The sequence below is a fragment of the Pan paniscus genome, chromosome 7 (genome assembly GCF_029289425.2).
Source record: "Pan paniscus chromosome 7, NHGRI_mPanPan1-v2.0_pri, whole genome shotgun sequence".
In the NCBI taxonomy this organism is placed as follows: Eukaryota; Metazoa; Chordata; class Mammalia; order Primates; family Hominidae; genus Pan; species Pan paniscus.
The window spans coordinates 77,267,136-77,283,744 of record NC_073256.2 but is presented as its reverse complement, the minus strand read 5'-3'; the positions used below and the strand labels follow the sequence as shown (position 1 = coordinate 77,283,744).

At 38.4% G+C, this 16,609-nt stretch overlaps 1 protein-coding gene across 29 annotated transcripts in view; it reads left to right on the top strand.

The window, feature by feature from the left end:
* ASPH (aspartate beta-hydroxylase) overlaps positions 1-16,609 on the top strand; it is a 214,078-nt gene that overhangs the window by 87,934 nt on the left and 109,535 nt on the right. For 21 of the 29 annotated variants that reach the window (XM_055116588.2, XM_034966138.3, XM_034966135.3 and 18 more), the window contains one exon: positions 7,766-7,807. In XM_055116588.2, coding sequence (XP_054972563.2) covers positions 7,766-7,807 — 42 coding nt within the window. Of the gene's footprint in view, positions 1-528; positions 2,273-7,765; positions 7,808-16,609 lie in introns of those variants that run through there. The other 8 variants (XM_057303015.2, XM_034966147.3, XM_057303021.2 and 5 more) reach the window with 1 other exon arrangement.

Here is a 16,609-nt window from a genome sequence, read left to right as displayed (position 1 = left end):
TTTTAAAATACTTATATACTTTTATTGTCAACCATTTATGTTATTTTAATTTTTAAAGCAATATATTTTAATTTTTTTATTTTAATATTTTTAAATTTAATTTATTTTAATTTTTAAAGCAATATATTTTACATGCAGCTTATAGTGTCCAGTTGATCCTTGAAACTGCTTCTTGTATTTATTTTTCAAATACCATACTAGATTTCTGTTTCTTTTTAATAGAGTGAAAATATTGAAGAAAGAAATTTAATGCTGTGTTTCTTAAAAGATTGAGATTATTCAGTTCAGTTTTAATTCTCAAGTGCTCGAAAGAACGTGAGATTTTCATCAGCAGCTTTGCAAGCCATCCCCAGGGGTTTCCTTCGGTAGTTGATTATTCTGTTACCAAGTTGTCCTTAAAAACAAACTCCAAAAAAAAAAAAAAATTACTTTGTTGGTGGGTTTTTTAAAAAGTAGAATGAAAATGAAGCAGTTTCACAGTCTGTGTCTGGTTGGTCCTTTAATTTAGATTTCCCCTTATTTTTGCAGATACTTAAAGCTTCAAAAAGACTGCCCCTACCACCACAGGAGGACCAGCCTAACCATACGCTCCAAAAGATGGCTGTGATAGATCTTGTGAAGCAATTACTGAGCAGATCAAGATCTTTGGGAAGGAACACTAAAGATGTTTTGAATGAATTATAGTCCACTGGCATTTTAGTGTATTTTTTTTTCTTTTTAGAAACACACGTTTCTAAAAATGTCATGTTACATTCCTGCATGTCCCTTTTGATAGCATTAGTGGATCCATTGGATTTCTTTTTTCTTTTTGTGAGACAGCTTTTAGTCTTACCTGAATTTATGTGTGTTTTTCCGACAGTGGTTAATAATTATATTGGTGATGTAGCAGCAATTGTGTTGGCAGGGTTTTCATATATTATTAGTAATTAACACTAACTGTTGGACTGACTTGTGTACACTGTGTTAAACATGATTTAAAAGCTATTAAGAGTACTTTGTGTTAGCACTCTTAAAAACGCTAACAGAGATCATCATTAGCTGTGAAGATTTGAGTTGTATATACCTGCACTGATATTCTTATCAAAAATTTCTACATTAGCTTTAAGTGTTCAGATTAACACTTTTGAAATTTTTGTAGCTTTTAGCTGATTAATTAGAAAAATGTAATATTTCAATGAAAGTTTTAAATTATCATTTATTTATTTTTTTAAATGAGAGGGGAAAGCTGAAATTCCTTGTTAAGACACAAGGAAAAAGAATGGCCCTACTATTATCATGCAAAAATGCTTTGTTGGCACCTCAGATTAATCATATAATAGCTATAGTCTCTTCAGCATTTGTTTAAATTTTAGAAAACCTGTATAAATTACTGGTGCATAACTTAAAGATTATTCTGCCTTTGGCTAATTGAGTAATTCCCCTCCAGCACTAGAGACCACTCAGTGCTCTTACTAGATGAACTCAGTAACGCCTTGAGCTGGGTTGATTGAGGATGTGTGAAAAGCTCACAGAGCCCGATGCCTGCTGCTATTTCACGGCAATGAGCCTTTTTCTTTCTACACTGAAGATTTTCTTCTTATTTAATGTGGTTTATTTTGGGCTCAGAAATAATTGCTCTGTTGAAAATAATCCTTTGTCAGAAAAGAAGGTAGCTACCACATCATTTTGAAAGGACCATGAGCAACTATAAGCAAAGCCATAAGAAGTGGTTTGATCGATATATTAGGGGTAGCTCTTGATTTTGTTAACATTAAGATAAGGTGACTTTTCCCCCCTGCTTTTAGAATTAAAATCAAAGATATTTCTATATTTTTATCACTATAGATCATAGTTATTATACAATGTAGTGAGTCCTGCATGGGTACTCGATGTGTAATGAAACCTGAAATAATAAGATAATAAGAAAAGCAATAATTTTCTAAAGCTGTGATGTCGGTGATACAGAGGTGATACTCAAATTATAATAAAACTCTTCATTTTGTGAATTATAGAAGCTACTTTTTATAAAGCCATATTTTTTTAGGGAAACTAAGGAGTGACATAGAACTGATGAATGAGTAAAATAAGTTTTGCTGGATTTTTGTAGAACTCTGGACGTTGAGGAGATTCATTATGCTGTGGTTAACTTAAATATTTTTGAATTCCAAATATCTGAATTAATGAGCCTTGTCTTTACAAATATGTGCCATTGTGCAACATCAGTGGATTTTCTAAAAATAATGTAAATGTCTTCTATTAAATGTTGAGTGCAATAAAATACAGAAGAATTCTCTATATTGTCATTATTTTTGAAGTATAAGGTATTTTTAATTTGTTACATAATAAAATCAGTTCATTTTATCCTTACTAGTATTTTAGAAGATTATAGCATTTTTGATAACTAAAATCACAAAGGAATACCTTCAGCCAGTTAACGTATTTCTAACAGATAATGCTTATTTTGCATTTACTATCATGCTACATTGCCAGGAAGCAAGATTAAAATTAAATAGCCCCTGCAGCCATCCTTTGTAGATTTTGTCCTGCACCTAGAAGTTTTGATTATTCCCTGGACAGCCTGCTCCACCTTTTTTCCCCAAATTTTTAATTTTTGTGAGTATATAATAGATGTATAAATTTGACTATATGAGATATTTCGATACAGATATAGAAAATGTACAATAAATTATTGTTGGCTATAGTAACTCTGTTTTGCCATCAAATACTAGATCTTATTCATTGTATATAACTATATTTTTGTACCCATTAACCATCTTCACCTCCTGCTCCCCTCTCCCCTCACTACCCTTCCCAGCCTCTGGTAACCATCCTTCTACCCTCTACCTCTGTGAGTTCAATTGTTTTAATTTTTAGCACCCACAAATTAGTGAGAACATGTGATGTTTATCTTTCTGTGCCTGGCTTATTTCACCTAACATAATGACCTCCAGTTCCATCCATGTTGTTTCAAATGGCAGGATCTTATTCTTTTTTATGGCTGAGTAGTACTCCATTATATATGTACCACATTTTCTTCATTCATCTGTTGACAGACCCTTAAGTTGATTCCAAAGCTTAGCTATTGTAAATAGTGCAATAAACATGGGAGTGTGGATATTTCTTCAATATACTAATTTGTTTTCTTTTGGATATATACCTAGCAGTGGGATTGTTAAGAGAAAACAATGGGGGAATTGTCCAGGACTTTGGTCTAGGCAATGATTTCTTGAGTAATACCCCAAAAGCACAGGCAACCAAAGCAAAAATTGAAAAATGGGATCACATTAAGTTACAAAGCTTCTGTACAGCAAAGGAAACAACAAAGTAAAGTGATAACCCACAGAATACATCAAAATATTTGCAAACTACCCATCTGTCAAGGGATTAGTAACGAGAATATATAAGGAGCTCAGACAACTCCATAGGGAAAAATCTAATAACCTGATTTTTAAAATGGGCAAGAGATCTGAATTCTCAAAAGAAGACATAAAAATGGCAAAACAGGTATACGAAAAGGTGCTCAACATCCTTGATCATCAGAAATGCAAATCAAAACTACATTGAGATATCTCACCTGAGTTAAAATGACTTATCAAAAGACGGCAGTAATGAATGCTGGTGAGCATGTGGAGAAAGAGGAACCCTCATGCACTGTTAGTGGGAGTGTAAATGAGTACAACCACTAGGTTCCTCAAAAGACTGAAAATAGAACTACTGCCCCACCTTATATATCCCTTCATAATGGGAGGATATTAATTTCATCGTGAGTGGATGGAAGGGCAGAAATGGATATGGAAAGTTCTCTTTTCCATTTCCAGTCTTCATTCTCTGGACAGAAAAGGAGAACTAAATAAGGAAGAAGCCCCTGGGGTTCTAGAACAGGTTGTTTTTAGCTCCAGCATGTCCAGAAGAAACAAAAATAAACACTAATGGTAAGCAGACCCACTTTTATTGAATGCACCCACTCTGCGGAGTACTGTGTGCACATGTCAGGGAGCTGAGTTTTCTCAGCAGATAAGTATTACTTCTGCCTGCAAGTGAGCAAAGCCAAGGTCAGAGAGGTGGGGTGCCTGCTGGCCCGAGGTGACACACCAGTATCCAGAGCAACTCTCCGGCAGCTGGTGCAAGGTGGAAGCCATTGGAGGGAGGCCAAAGAGCAGGCAGGAAGATGGTTAGGCAACTAACTAGTAATAGGTGATGGTGATACAGCATGAGCTAAGGAAGTGCTAGTAGAGAAGGAGACTGGAAAGCTGTGACGTGAGAACTGGTCAGTCTGGGTGCTTAGGGAGAGAGCAGTCTCATGTCCTGGTGCAGGGAAAGAACAGATGCCAGTGTGGTAATGCACTCACAGGGATGAACAGGCCTGGGTGGAAATTCACTTTGAATGTACGTTGAGTCCAGCAAGAACTGCTCAGCTGGCAGGTTAGCGCAGTGGCTGGAACACGAGTACAGTATATCTGTTTTTTGTTTGTTTATTTTTGAGACGGAGTCTCGGAGTCTCGCTCTGTCACCAGACTGGAGTGCAGTGGTGCGATCTTGGCTCACTACAAGCTCTGCCTCCTGGATTCAAGCGATTCTCCTGCCTCAGCTTCCCGAGTAGCTGGGACTACAGGCACGTGCCACCACGCCCAGCTAATTTTTGTATTTTTAGTAGAGACAGGGTTTCACCATGTTGGCCAGGATGGTCTCGATCTCTTGACCTTGTGATCTGCCCGCCTCAGCCTCCCAAACTGCTGGGATTACAGGCATGAGCCACTGTGCCTGGCTGAGTACAGTATATCTGAATCCACCAAAGCGATTTGCTTTAGTGGTTGCACGACAATATTTAAAGATCAATATCCCATTCTTTTTAGTAAGGTGTTTATTGTTCTGACAAAATATTTAAAGGAGAAAAAACGTTAAGACAGGTAAAGAGTAGTGTAACATCTTTTTTTTCTGAATACGAATATTTAAACACTAAATATGAGTTACATGTGAGCTTGTACTTTTGTAATTTTCAGGGATGGGCTGAGCATATAGCTCCCTTTAGTTAATGAATTCCCCGTTACTGGGATATAGAGTGTGATTAAAGTAGTATTTTATGGAATATAGTCTCTGAAATTGGTTTTGTTTGTTTTGTAATCCTACACAAGATTCCTTAGCCTCTCTATGCCTCAGTTGCCTTATTTGTAAAATTATAACTACCTCCTATGAATGATGAGAAGTTTAAATGGGATAGTCTGTGTTAAGTGCTTAGAACAATGCCTGTATATAATACGTGTTCAAGTCATTTTCCTCTTTGGCACAGTGAGGTTCATATGAGGTCTCCCTGAGAAGCATAGGTACAGAGAATAAAGCAAAGTATCACTTCATTATTATCTTTGCAGAGTGCTAGTAGGGTAAGCTGAATCTCACAGAAAGCTCCTTTACCTAAGCTAAATTTAAGCAATAAAACTTGTAGAGCCTAAAACGTATTCTCTGTGTATTTTCTTTTCTTTTTTTTTTTTTTGCTCAAGTTGCAGTAATTTATGTATAACAATATAAAACTAATGCAAAGTATTACTATTATCTCTGTGTATTTTCTCCATATCCGAATGAGTCTCAGAACTCAGCTTCTTGATGTGAGGTGAAGGACAGAAGAGGACAAGAATGAGAATAAGAGAGCTTTTGGCCTGGGGCCTGGAATGATCTGGTCCAGGCTTTAGGTCAGACTGCCAACCCCCTTTTAGATACAGCATGGGAAGTTGAAGAAAGATGGTGGCCCTTGTTTCTGGGCATATGTCCAACCACACTTACCCTCCACGTTCCTGGGAGGACGTGAGTCTAAAGGACATGAGGAGACCCGGCCAGGGCCCTCCCACATCGGGATCAGCACCTTCCACTTCTATATGGAATGTGACCAGTTCAAACCACTCCTCCTTCCTTATTTCCCTCCCAAGAGTGGGAAGATCTGTGGAGAGCCCTAAACTCCCCTTCATGACCAGTGCCCACCTGTTCTATCTAGTCCAGTTAGAAACTTGCATTTTACGCTTGATTTTTCTAATCACATTAGCCTTATGCAATGACTGGGGGATGTGGAGGGTTGCAGTGTTCCTGCAGGTACTGCTGATCCCACTAGGAAGAGCTCCTTCAGGACTGGAATTTTATATGCTTTTCTTCATTGCTGTATCTCCGATGACTACAAATGTGCCAGACATTAGTAGGTGCTCAGTTAATATTTGCTGAATGAATGGTATTGAATAGTCTAGTTCAGCTACCTAACTTTATAATAAGGAGGCTATAGTTAAAGAGATCGGAAATTCTAGAACATTCTACCAAGACCTACATGTCCTTAAAAAAAAAAAAAAGTCCTGCATTATTCTTGCAGCACTGCGCAGGAGGTATGTGCTGTAAACCCTATAAAATCAACTCTTTGCAAAAGTCAAGACTGGCACTTCTCTTTGAAGAAAGGTACACAGTGGTTCAGTGGAAAAAAAGTATGCTTTGGAATTATGTAAACTGCTGGCCTTGATAGCTTTGGGGACTCTAATTTCTCAGCCATCTATTTTCTCCTATGCACAAAGAGGGAGGTAAGACCTTCTCCACAGGGTGTGAGAAGACAAGAGAATTCATAAATGATGTGCTTAGCACTTAGCCTGGCACACTAGATTTCAAAGTTAGTTCCCCTTTCTTCCTCTTATGTAGAGTCTCAAAGGAGCAAGAACACTTGACTTATAAAAATCCCTTCCCTGCATTAAAACCAGCCTCAGATTTACTTTTCATCTCCCCAAATTGAAATGTTTTATATGAATGAATGTGGGAAACTCCAGACCAACAAATTGAGTGATCCGTGTCAATGTTCACTTGACCACATCCCTGATCTCACCGACATCCTCTTGCAGCTTCTGTGGGAGAGGACAGAGTCTGGTTTTTTATCAATCTCCCAGACTCTGCCTTGTTCCCACTCCAACCTATGTGCATATGACCGTATTCCTAGAAATACACAAAGAACAGATAAGTTCCTACTAGGGCTGTAATCAAGTGATTACCTTGAAAATTAACTAGATCCTAATTTACCTTACACAGTAGTCCTGATGTGGAGTTACAGGTGCAGAAATGAGGTTAAAAACACATGGTCAGCTCATATGCTGTTGTTTCCCATGTGAGGGGTGGATGTTCTCTGGCTAGTCTAGGCTGTTGGTGGGTGTCACTGTCCTAGGTAATTCTATTTGTGGGAGAGACACTGACTGTGATTTACTTAGTGCATCTGACACAGGTGGGGTCTTGGGTTCATCTCTGGCTTCTCACCTGGGCTTCAGCACAAGCTCCCCCAATGGATCATGTGTGTATATGTGAAGTCCTTAGAGTAGCAGACTAATATTCCAAGCAGTGTGACATGCTGCATTCCTTTAAAGCACATGATGTCAATTGTTCAAGTAGTTTTCTGGTTTTAAGAGACAATAACAATATTGAACAAGCTTTAATGATGGCTTCTCCCCATCCACATGTCTTTGTACCTTAGAGACACTTGGAGTTGATGTACATCACCCACTCCAACTCTCTTATCTTATAGACAAGGAGTACTTAGCCTGGTGCCTAGTCAGTGCTTGGTGACTTTTAGTATAAGTAATTGAAATATGCCCAAATCTTGACCTTTTCTAATGAACTTCATGTGTAATGAATTCAGGATTTAGGAAAATTGAATTGTATGCTCAGATATATTTTTCTTTGATTATACTTATTGAATTCATTTAAAAATTGTCCTATATTTTGAGATACTGAATGGTGACTTGCATAGTACTTACTATGTTTTGTCTTTAATTTTCAGAAACAAATAGAAAAACAGATGATCCAGAACAAAAAGCAAAAGGTGAGATTGTCAAATAAACAGCCTTTAAAATATACATAGGGAAAAGAATAACATGATTTTATTTTCCATCCAAGAATAACATGATTTTATGTTACTAATTAAAAGAATTTGCTCCTGGGTTTGTTATTTCAATGATTTATCAAAGAACACTTATTAATATTTTACATAAACATTAAGAGCCAAAGCACAGAAAGAGATTGCCCAGCTTCTAATTCTAGTTTTGACATTTGCACTCTTGCGTCCTTGGGAAAAATACTTAACTTTTGTGCCTCAGTTTTCTCTTCTGTAACGTAGGAATAATAAGAGTACCAACTTCTGAAGGCTGTGTTTCCATGATAGTAATAAAATGAAAATATACGTAAAGTGCTTAAAGCAATAGCTAACATAGAAAGCACTTAGGATATATTAAATATCATTTATTGTTGATATGTCAACAACTGTACTAGGTATAGGAATCCAAAGATTCCTAGAACATGATATCTTTTTCAAGGAACTCTGAATTGTTGGAAAGATATACAAAGTTACAGCTATGCAGAAAGAATTATTTCTGCCTGCCAAAAGTTTATTACAAAGTTTATTACAAAGAGTTAAAAAATTATATGGATGATCATAGAATAGTGGCTATTTTTAGTATCAGTTGAATGATATGATCTTTAATAATTGAATATTATTACAATTTCAGGAATGCTTTTAATTTAATTTGTAGTGATGAAAGCAGTATCTACATATGTATCTTGTACATAACGTGCATAAGATCTTACTTAGTGTGCAAATGATACTTGGTGAGCATGTGGAATTGCTGGCCTCTGGCTGTAATTTCACAGCCCACAAGTTGAGAAGTAGGCCTTTAATTCATGAAAACTTTTCTAACTAGTTGTTTTTAATTTTTGTCAAAGTAGTACAAGGATATAGTTTAAAAAGTTGAGGTTTATAATGAATAGCAGCAGTCCTCTTCCCTACTACTTCATATCCCCAAGTCTCACTCCTAACTTTCTTTTAGCTGTTTCTTTCTTTCTTTCTTTCTTTCTTTTTTTTTTTTTTTTTTTTTTGAGATGGCGTCTCACTTTGTCACCCAGGCTGGAGTGCAGTGGCATGATCTCGGCTCACTGCAACCTCCTCCTCCCTGGTTCAAGCAATTCTCCTGCCTCAGCCTCCCGAGTAGCTGGGATTACAGACACATGCCACCACGCCAACTAATTTTTGTATTTTTTAAGTAGAGACAGGGTTTCACCATGTTGGCCAGGCTGGTCTCAAACTCCTGGCCTTGTTGTAATCCTCCCACCTCAGCCTCCCAAAGTGCTGAGGTTACAGGCATGAACCACCGTGCCTGGCCTTAGCTGTTTCTTTCTAGTACTTAGTTATGCATTTCTAAATAATTTGTATAATGCTGCAGTTTTCTCCTTAATATCAGAAACCGTTGGCTGACTCTGTTTTATAGATCAGTGAGATTAGCTCGATCATCATACTCTCACAAGCTCTCCGCTGCCTTACTCCCTGGATCTTCCGATATATTTAGGACATAACTATAAATAAGATAGCGATACCTGCTAATGAGAAAACACAAGGCAAGAAGGGGCAAATCAGCAGCTTTTGATAGAGTTGATCACTTCCTGTCCTTCAAACACTCCCTTCACATGGCTTGCTGGATACGACATTCTCTTGGTCTTTCTCCTGCTCTCTACTGTTTGCTTTTCTCAGGCTCTTTGGATGGATGTTTCTCATCTCCTTGACCATTAATCACCGGAGTGCCCCAGACTTAGTCCTCGGAGCATTTCCCCATATACACGCACTCTCTTAATGATCTCATCTAATCTCATGGCTTTAAATGCCTCTGTATGCCACAGATTGCCAAATTTACCCACAGCCTGGGTCTTTTGCCTGCACTCTAGACTGGTGTGTCCAGCTGTCTACATGGTGTCTGCCTGATAACTTCAATGTGTTGGATGTGTAATAATCACTTCAAACTTAACAAGTCTAAAACCGACTCCTGATCTTTCCCCCTCAAAACACACTTCATCCCCTTAAAATTTGTGTGCCAACTACATGCCAGGAATTGTTCTAGACAAGTGGTTGCGGGTGAGAGCAAGACAGACCAGGTTCCTGTTTCAGGGAGCTCACATCCCAGTAGGGAGACCGGCAGTACACACACAGACTGAAATTGTGGTAAGAGTTCTGAGGAAACAAAGCAGGAGAGCATGCCGTAGGCAGAAGGGGTGGTGAATTAGGGAAGAAGGTGTCCCAGGAGGTTAGGGAAACCTAAGCACGCTGAGCAGAGGAACAGTTTGTACAAAAGTCCTGAGACAGGAGAGAAGGGCCCAAGAAGCTGGAGCACCTGAACAAGCCTAGAGTGTATAAGATACAGTTAGAGAAAGTCAAAGACTAGACCACAGTGGGAGTCTGGACTTTTCTTCATGCTGTGGACACCGTACCCAGCCCATTCACATCTGTGTACCAAACAGAGCCCTTTCTCATTTACACATTGACTGGTTTGCTTCTGGGAGGTTCACTATAATGCATTCTTACAAAGAGAGGGACAGGGAGTCCAAATGGTGGGCATGGCTTGTTGCAGATAAACAGAAACACTTGCAAACCTGCCCCAAATCTGCTGCTCACAGGGCAGTTGCAATTGTGAGCTCCTCATATCTCTGCCTGTCATGCTCCAGACCTCCCATTCTAGTCTTAGCAGCCTGTACCTTCCCCTGCACTGTCGGGTATCCTCGGTGCACAGGTCTGACCTCCAGGGACTCTGATCCTAAAGGGGGTTTGCCAGGGAAGTGTAGAGGCTGGAACCTCTGGAACCTGCAAGGAAAATCATTGCAACGGCTTCTGTTGACTGGTTTGTCACTCTCCCCCCATTTAAAATTAGCACTTTAGATCAGTACCAACCAAAATATGTTTGTAACTAAAGTATTTTATTAAGGGGGAAATGCAGGAATAGACAGAATTAAAAGAAATAATGAATCAATGTTATCACAGATTTATTAAAAATCTATTGGAGCAAATTGTGAGCTGTGGAAATTCCATGTATTTTTTATTCAAATCGATTCATATGATACTGTTATCTGGTAAGGAAAAGGGAAAGGGAAACATTATGTAAACATTACATATCCAGAATATGTAGTAAAAAAATGGAATGGCCTTCACTCATCAGACTTCAGTTTCATAATAACAGAAACTGAAATTTTTTTAAGGCAAAATAGGCCCTCATTTGCAGACATCTGTTACTTGAGTCAAATCAGATTATTTTTATATTTTAGATAAAATTGCAATATCAGTTTCTCCCCACTGGATGTCATCTTTTCCCACATATTCCATAGCCCATGGTCACAAAATGTGTGAACTACAAAATAATCCAATACAAAAATGGCTTGTTAAATGTCAAATTCAAACAGTCATTTGTGTTCATCCATTTATTGAGTACATAGTGAGTACTTATGATGTCCAGGCTCTGTTTTAGGCACTGGGCCCAAAACAGTCAATAAAGCAGTTGCAGCTCTCATTGTACTTGCTTTTTAGTGTGTATAGGGGAGAGAGTGGGGCTGGATATGTAGTTTTAAAAAATTAAAATATAACAGGCAGTGTGAAGTGTGAAAAGGAATACAAGACAGGAAAGGAAAACAGAATGAGCAGGAGGTGTTGCTGTGTAATAGGCCTCTTGGATGGTGATATTTAAGCAGAGATTTGAAGAGGCAAGGGCAGGAGTTGCACCGCTGTCTGGGAGAAGAGTTCCGAGACTTGGGGAGCATTCTCATAGTCCTCAGGGCATGTGTGCTTAGCATGTTTGAGACCTAACAAGAAGGCGATTGCTGGTAAAGAAGGTATGAGGGGAGAGTGCAGGAGTGCATGAGACCAGAGTGGTCAAGGGTTCAAATCACATAGGCTTTCGAAGACAAAAGTAAGAACTTGTGTATTACCTCCAGTGAGATGGCCATTGGGAGATTCTGGGCAGAAGATGGATATGATTGCATTATGTTTTCAAAGGCTCATTCTGGCCATAGGGGTGCAAGACTGGAAGCAGGGAAACCAATTAGGAGACTATTACAGTGGTCCAGGCAAGACATGATGATGACCAGGATTATGATGTAGAGTAGAAGTGGTGAGTGCTGGTTAGATTCTACATGTATTTGGATATAAAGTTAGTAGGGTTTGATAATGGGTGGAATAATGGAGTGAGAGAGGTCAAATATGGATCTATGGCCAGGCACAGTGGCTAATGCCTATAATCTCAGCACTTTGGAAGGCCAAGGGGAGGATCACTTGAGGCCAAGAGTTTGAGACCAGCCTGGGCCACACAGTGAGATGCTGTCTCAACAAACAACAACAACAACAACAACAAAAACCCAACATGTAGCCAGGCATGGTAGCATGCGCCTGTAGTCCCAGCTACTCGGGAGTCTGAGGTAGGAGGATCGATGCTGCAGTGAACTATGATCATGCCACTGCACTCCAGTCTGGGCAACAGAGCAAGATCCTGACTCAAGGGAAAAGAATTCACTCTAACCTTTAAAAGCTGTACTTTGACAAATTCACTGAACACAAAAATGTGCAATATGTTCTTGATTTAGTATATTATCAAAGGTCAGTTATCAGTTGGGATTTGTGAGCCTTTAAAGAAATTTGAAGAGCAAAGGAAATGTGTTTTTGCTTGTGTGTATCTATGTGTGCACGTGGGTGGGTGGGTGTTAGATAAAACTGTATTTGTATTGTGAACTTTTCCTAAAATTTTTTATTTAGACTTATACTTAATATCTTATTAAATTATTCATTACAATTAAGAATATGTTTAAACAGTATTTACATGTCTTTAAAACACTTAGATTTCCTGGGTACTATTTGTATTTTTTTTTAAAGTCATAATCAGTGCCCTAACAAAACACCAGATGGCGCTAGAAAACAAATCACATTTACACTAACAGAAATCACATCTGCAAAGCAACTTAAAGAAAGGTGGAGATGGCTGTATTACAGCCAGTAAATCAGCTTGGTGCAACTAGTACTCATATGGATAGTTCTTAGTTTTCTGTGATCATAAAGAAAATAGAACAGACGTAGCTAATAATCAAGTGTCATTCAGTTTTCTTATTTAAAAAATCTTCAATGAAGTTTTCCTTGTGATTCTTATAACTATATATAACATATTTGAACAAAGTTCTCTATTGCTTTGATGATAAAAAAATAAACTTCTTAGTGCAGCACATGACGCATCTCAGGATATAGCCCCTGCTTATGGCCTCCCTGTGTTCAAAATGCTCTTCCTAATCGCTCCACTTCCCTTTTATCACTCCCATTTCTTAAAACTGAGCTTAGATGTTCTGTCTTTCAGGAAGCCTTCTCTGACTGCACTCCCATCTCCTACCCCAGACCAGAAAGTGTGTTTCTCTTTTTGTTCCCAAGATGCCTTGTGCTTACAGATTTTTTATTAGCACATATTTTGAATTTTCCTTTTAATTTCTAGACAAAAAGCTTATTAAGAGTAGGAACCGTGACCAACCCTTATCCCCTTATATTAATCAGAGTTTACAGAGTTCTCCAGAGAAACAAAACCAACAGGATGGTGTATGTGTATAGATATAGAAACAGATAGAAATAGAGATTTATTTTAAGGAATTGGCTTACGTGATTGTAGAGGCTGGCCAGTCCAAAATCCGCAGAGAAGAGTTAATGTGGCAGCTTGAGTCTGGAGACAGAATTACTTTTCCTTGGAAGGAGATAAGACTTTTTCTTAAGGCCTTCATCTGATTGGATCAGGCCTACTCATATTATGGAGAGTAATCTGCTTTACTCAAAGTCTACTGATTTAAATGTTAATCTCACCAAAAATACCTTCTCAGCAACATCCAGACATGTTCAACCAAATATCTGGGTACCATGGCTTAGCCAAGTAGACAAATATAATTAACCATCACACTATTCTAGTGGTGCTTAACCATAGATAGTGGGTGCTGAATAAATAGTTGTAGTATGAAAAAAATGTGACTAACCCCCTTCCCTTTCATTCTTGCCCCTTCATCTGATAGTGATATTATAAGATGCATATAGCCTGAATGGTGGGCAGGAAGAATTATAAACAGAAAAGTCAAACTATGAATTAACTTTAAGTGTCTACAAATATACTTGCTACATTTCAAGTTATTTTCAGATGGGTTCTTGTTTAAGCCTTACCCATCAATCTTATGAGTTAAGCATTTTTCACCTACCATTTCTTCATTTTTTAAATCTTCTTTCTCACTCCCCTACTTCTGTGCCTATAATTAAATGTATATTGGACTGCTTGAAAATGTCCCACAGGTCTATGAAACTTTGTTTATTTTTAGTCTGGGCATGATGGCTCATGCCTGTTATTCCAGCAATTTGGGAGGCCGAGGTGGGTGGATTACCTGAGGTCAGGAGTTCAAGACCAGCCTGGCCAACATGGTGAAACCCCTTCTCTACTAAAAATACAAAAATTAGCCAGGTGGTGGTGTGTGCCTGTAATCCCAGCTACTTGGGAGGCTGAGGTGGGAGGATCACTTGAGCTCCAAAGGCAGAGGTTGCCATGAGCTGAAATCACACCACTGCCCTCAAGCCTGGGTAACAGAGCAAGACTTTGGCTCAAAAAAAAAAAAAAAAATCTTTGTTCATTTCTTAATCATTTTTTCCCATTGGATTGCATACTTTCTAGTATTCTATCTTCAAGTCCAGTGATTCTTTCTTCTGCCATTTCAAATCTGTGTTGAGCTCATCTAGTAAAGTTTTCATTTTAGCTACTGTTCTTTCCAACTCTAGATCTCGAACTGCTTCTTTTTTGTAGTTTCCATTTCACTATTAAGATTCCATGTCTGTTTACTCATTAATACTATGTTTTTCTTTAATTCTTTGTACTTATTTATGATCAACAATTTGAAGTATTTTTCTAATAAACCCAATATTTGGGCACAATGGCAGGCAGCTGCAGTTGGCTCCTTTTTTTTTTTTTTTCCTGAGACTGGGTCAGGTGATTCCTATTTTTTTTGCATATCTAGTAGTTTTTGGTTGAAAACTGGATTGTGTATATAATTTGTTATATCAACTTTGGAATTTGTTTTGGTCTTTCTGAGGACTGTTGGTGTGTGGTAGACAGTTAACTTGGCTGGACTCAAATAGAAAAATCTGACTCTCCAACAGTGTAAAGCAGCTAATATCTCTGCTCAGGATTTTTGGCTTTTAATTGCTGTGTTTAAAGTCTGGTCAGAAAGGGTGGCAGTGTCTTGTGCCTTCAGAGTTTACTTGTTTGCCAAAGATTTGAGTAGAATTCATACTCAGATTTTGAGACTTGCTTCTGGAATTTCCCCTTGCTTCTGGGATTCACTATCTAAATATCAGTTGCCTGGCCAACCCCAAGTTCTGCCCTCTTACACCTCAAGCCAGTAGAACTTTTATCTCCTCTATTGGGAAATGCACTCAAGCAAAACATAACGACTTGTACTTTCATCAGAAGCTGCTCTTTCCGGAGGTAGATTTTTATAGTAGTCAGCCTCGAAGGCAGCCTCCAGTGATTCTTGCCTCCTGGCATTCATGCCTCTGTGTAGTTCTCTGTCTATTGAATAAAGCTGACCTGTGTGGCCGAAAGAATATTGCAGAAATGACAGAGTGTGACTTCCAAGGCTAACTCATAAAAGATGTTGCAGTTTTTACCATAATCCCTTTTAATCGCTCACTCTGGAGGAAACGAGCTCCTGCATTATGAGAGTATACAAGAAGCTGTGTCCATATAGCAAAAAACTTGTGAAATACAATAAATGTTTATGGCTGTTGCAAGGTGCTGAAGTTGGGGATGATTTGTTTTTGAAGTCATTATAGCTAATCCATTGCCCTCAAATTTCTGCTAGCTTTTTCACCAGGCTCCCTGGGGCTACCCATGAAGGTGGCAACTAAGTCAGCCAGGGATGCTTTGGCTTGTGAGCTTGGGAAGTATGAAGTGTGGTCCTTTCCTTTAAAAATTTATTCATTCATCTTATTGAGATGAGAACTGTAGTGCCTGGCTGCAAAGACACCTGTCATGAAGTTGCAATCATTCAGTCTCTGAGGGTCCATTCCATTGATGCACATGGGCTTGATCAAGCCATCACCGCCTTGAACTTAATTACTGCATGGTTAGCCTAGTTAGATCTGTCTTTGTCTTTTTGCTGCCCACTGGAGATGCTTTAGCCTTGTCTTTAGCAGTCCTGAAACACTAGGTATTCCTCATTGACAACAGCCTGCCTAGATGTTGCAGCACAGGCTGGTGGTTCAGTTCCAGCTAACCACTATGCCTAGTAATTTTTCCATGTTGTTGAAGAGCAATGTAGCAATAGCATAATAAACCAACTCAAGGAAAAGCTTTGAAAAAACAGTCTCCCGTCCACCCTTGCAGCTGTGAAAAGAGATTATGAGATAACTGCTCTTAAAGATTTATTATAGTCATTACATTCAACAGCTACAGTAGTTTTAGTGGTTCCTAAAATACACCAGCAGTTATTGTCTGATTACTTCCACAGATAAGTTAATTATACAAGATTTCTGACTCTCATACAAGTCTGATTTAGAGAGAAGTTTAATTATGGCAATTTTAGTGATTGAAATAAGCTCAGCATATATCATCAGTCTTAGCAAGTATAGTAGAGGTTTTTAGCTGTGTTGAAATACACATTCTCTTTGTTTTTATTTTTCATTTCATGATTTCTAACCATAGTGTAGTACATGTGATAATTTAGGACACCTGTTTTCACCAGAGTGCATCTTCAGTCAAACACACCACAGGACAACAATAGCAAATTCTTCATTATCATTAAAATCCCATTCTAA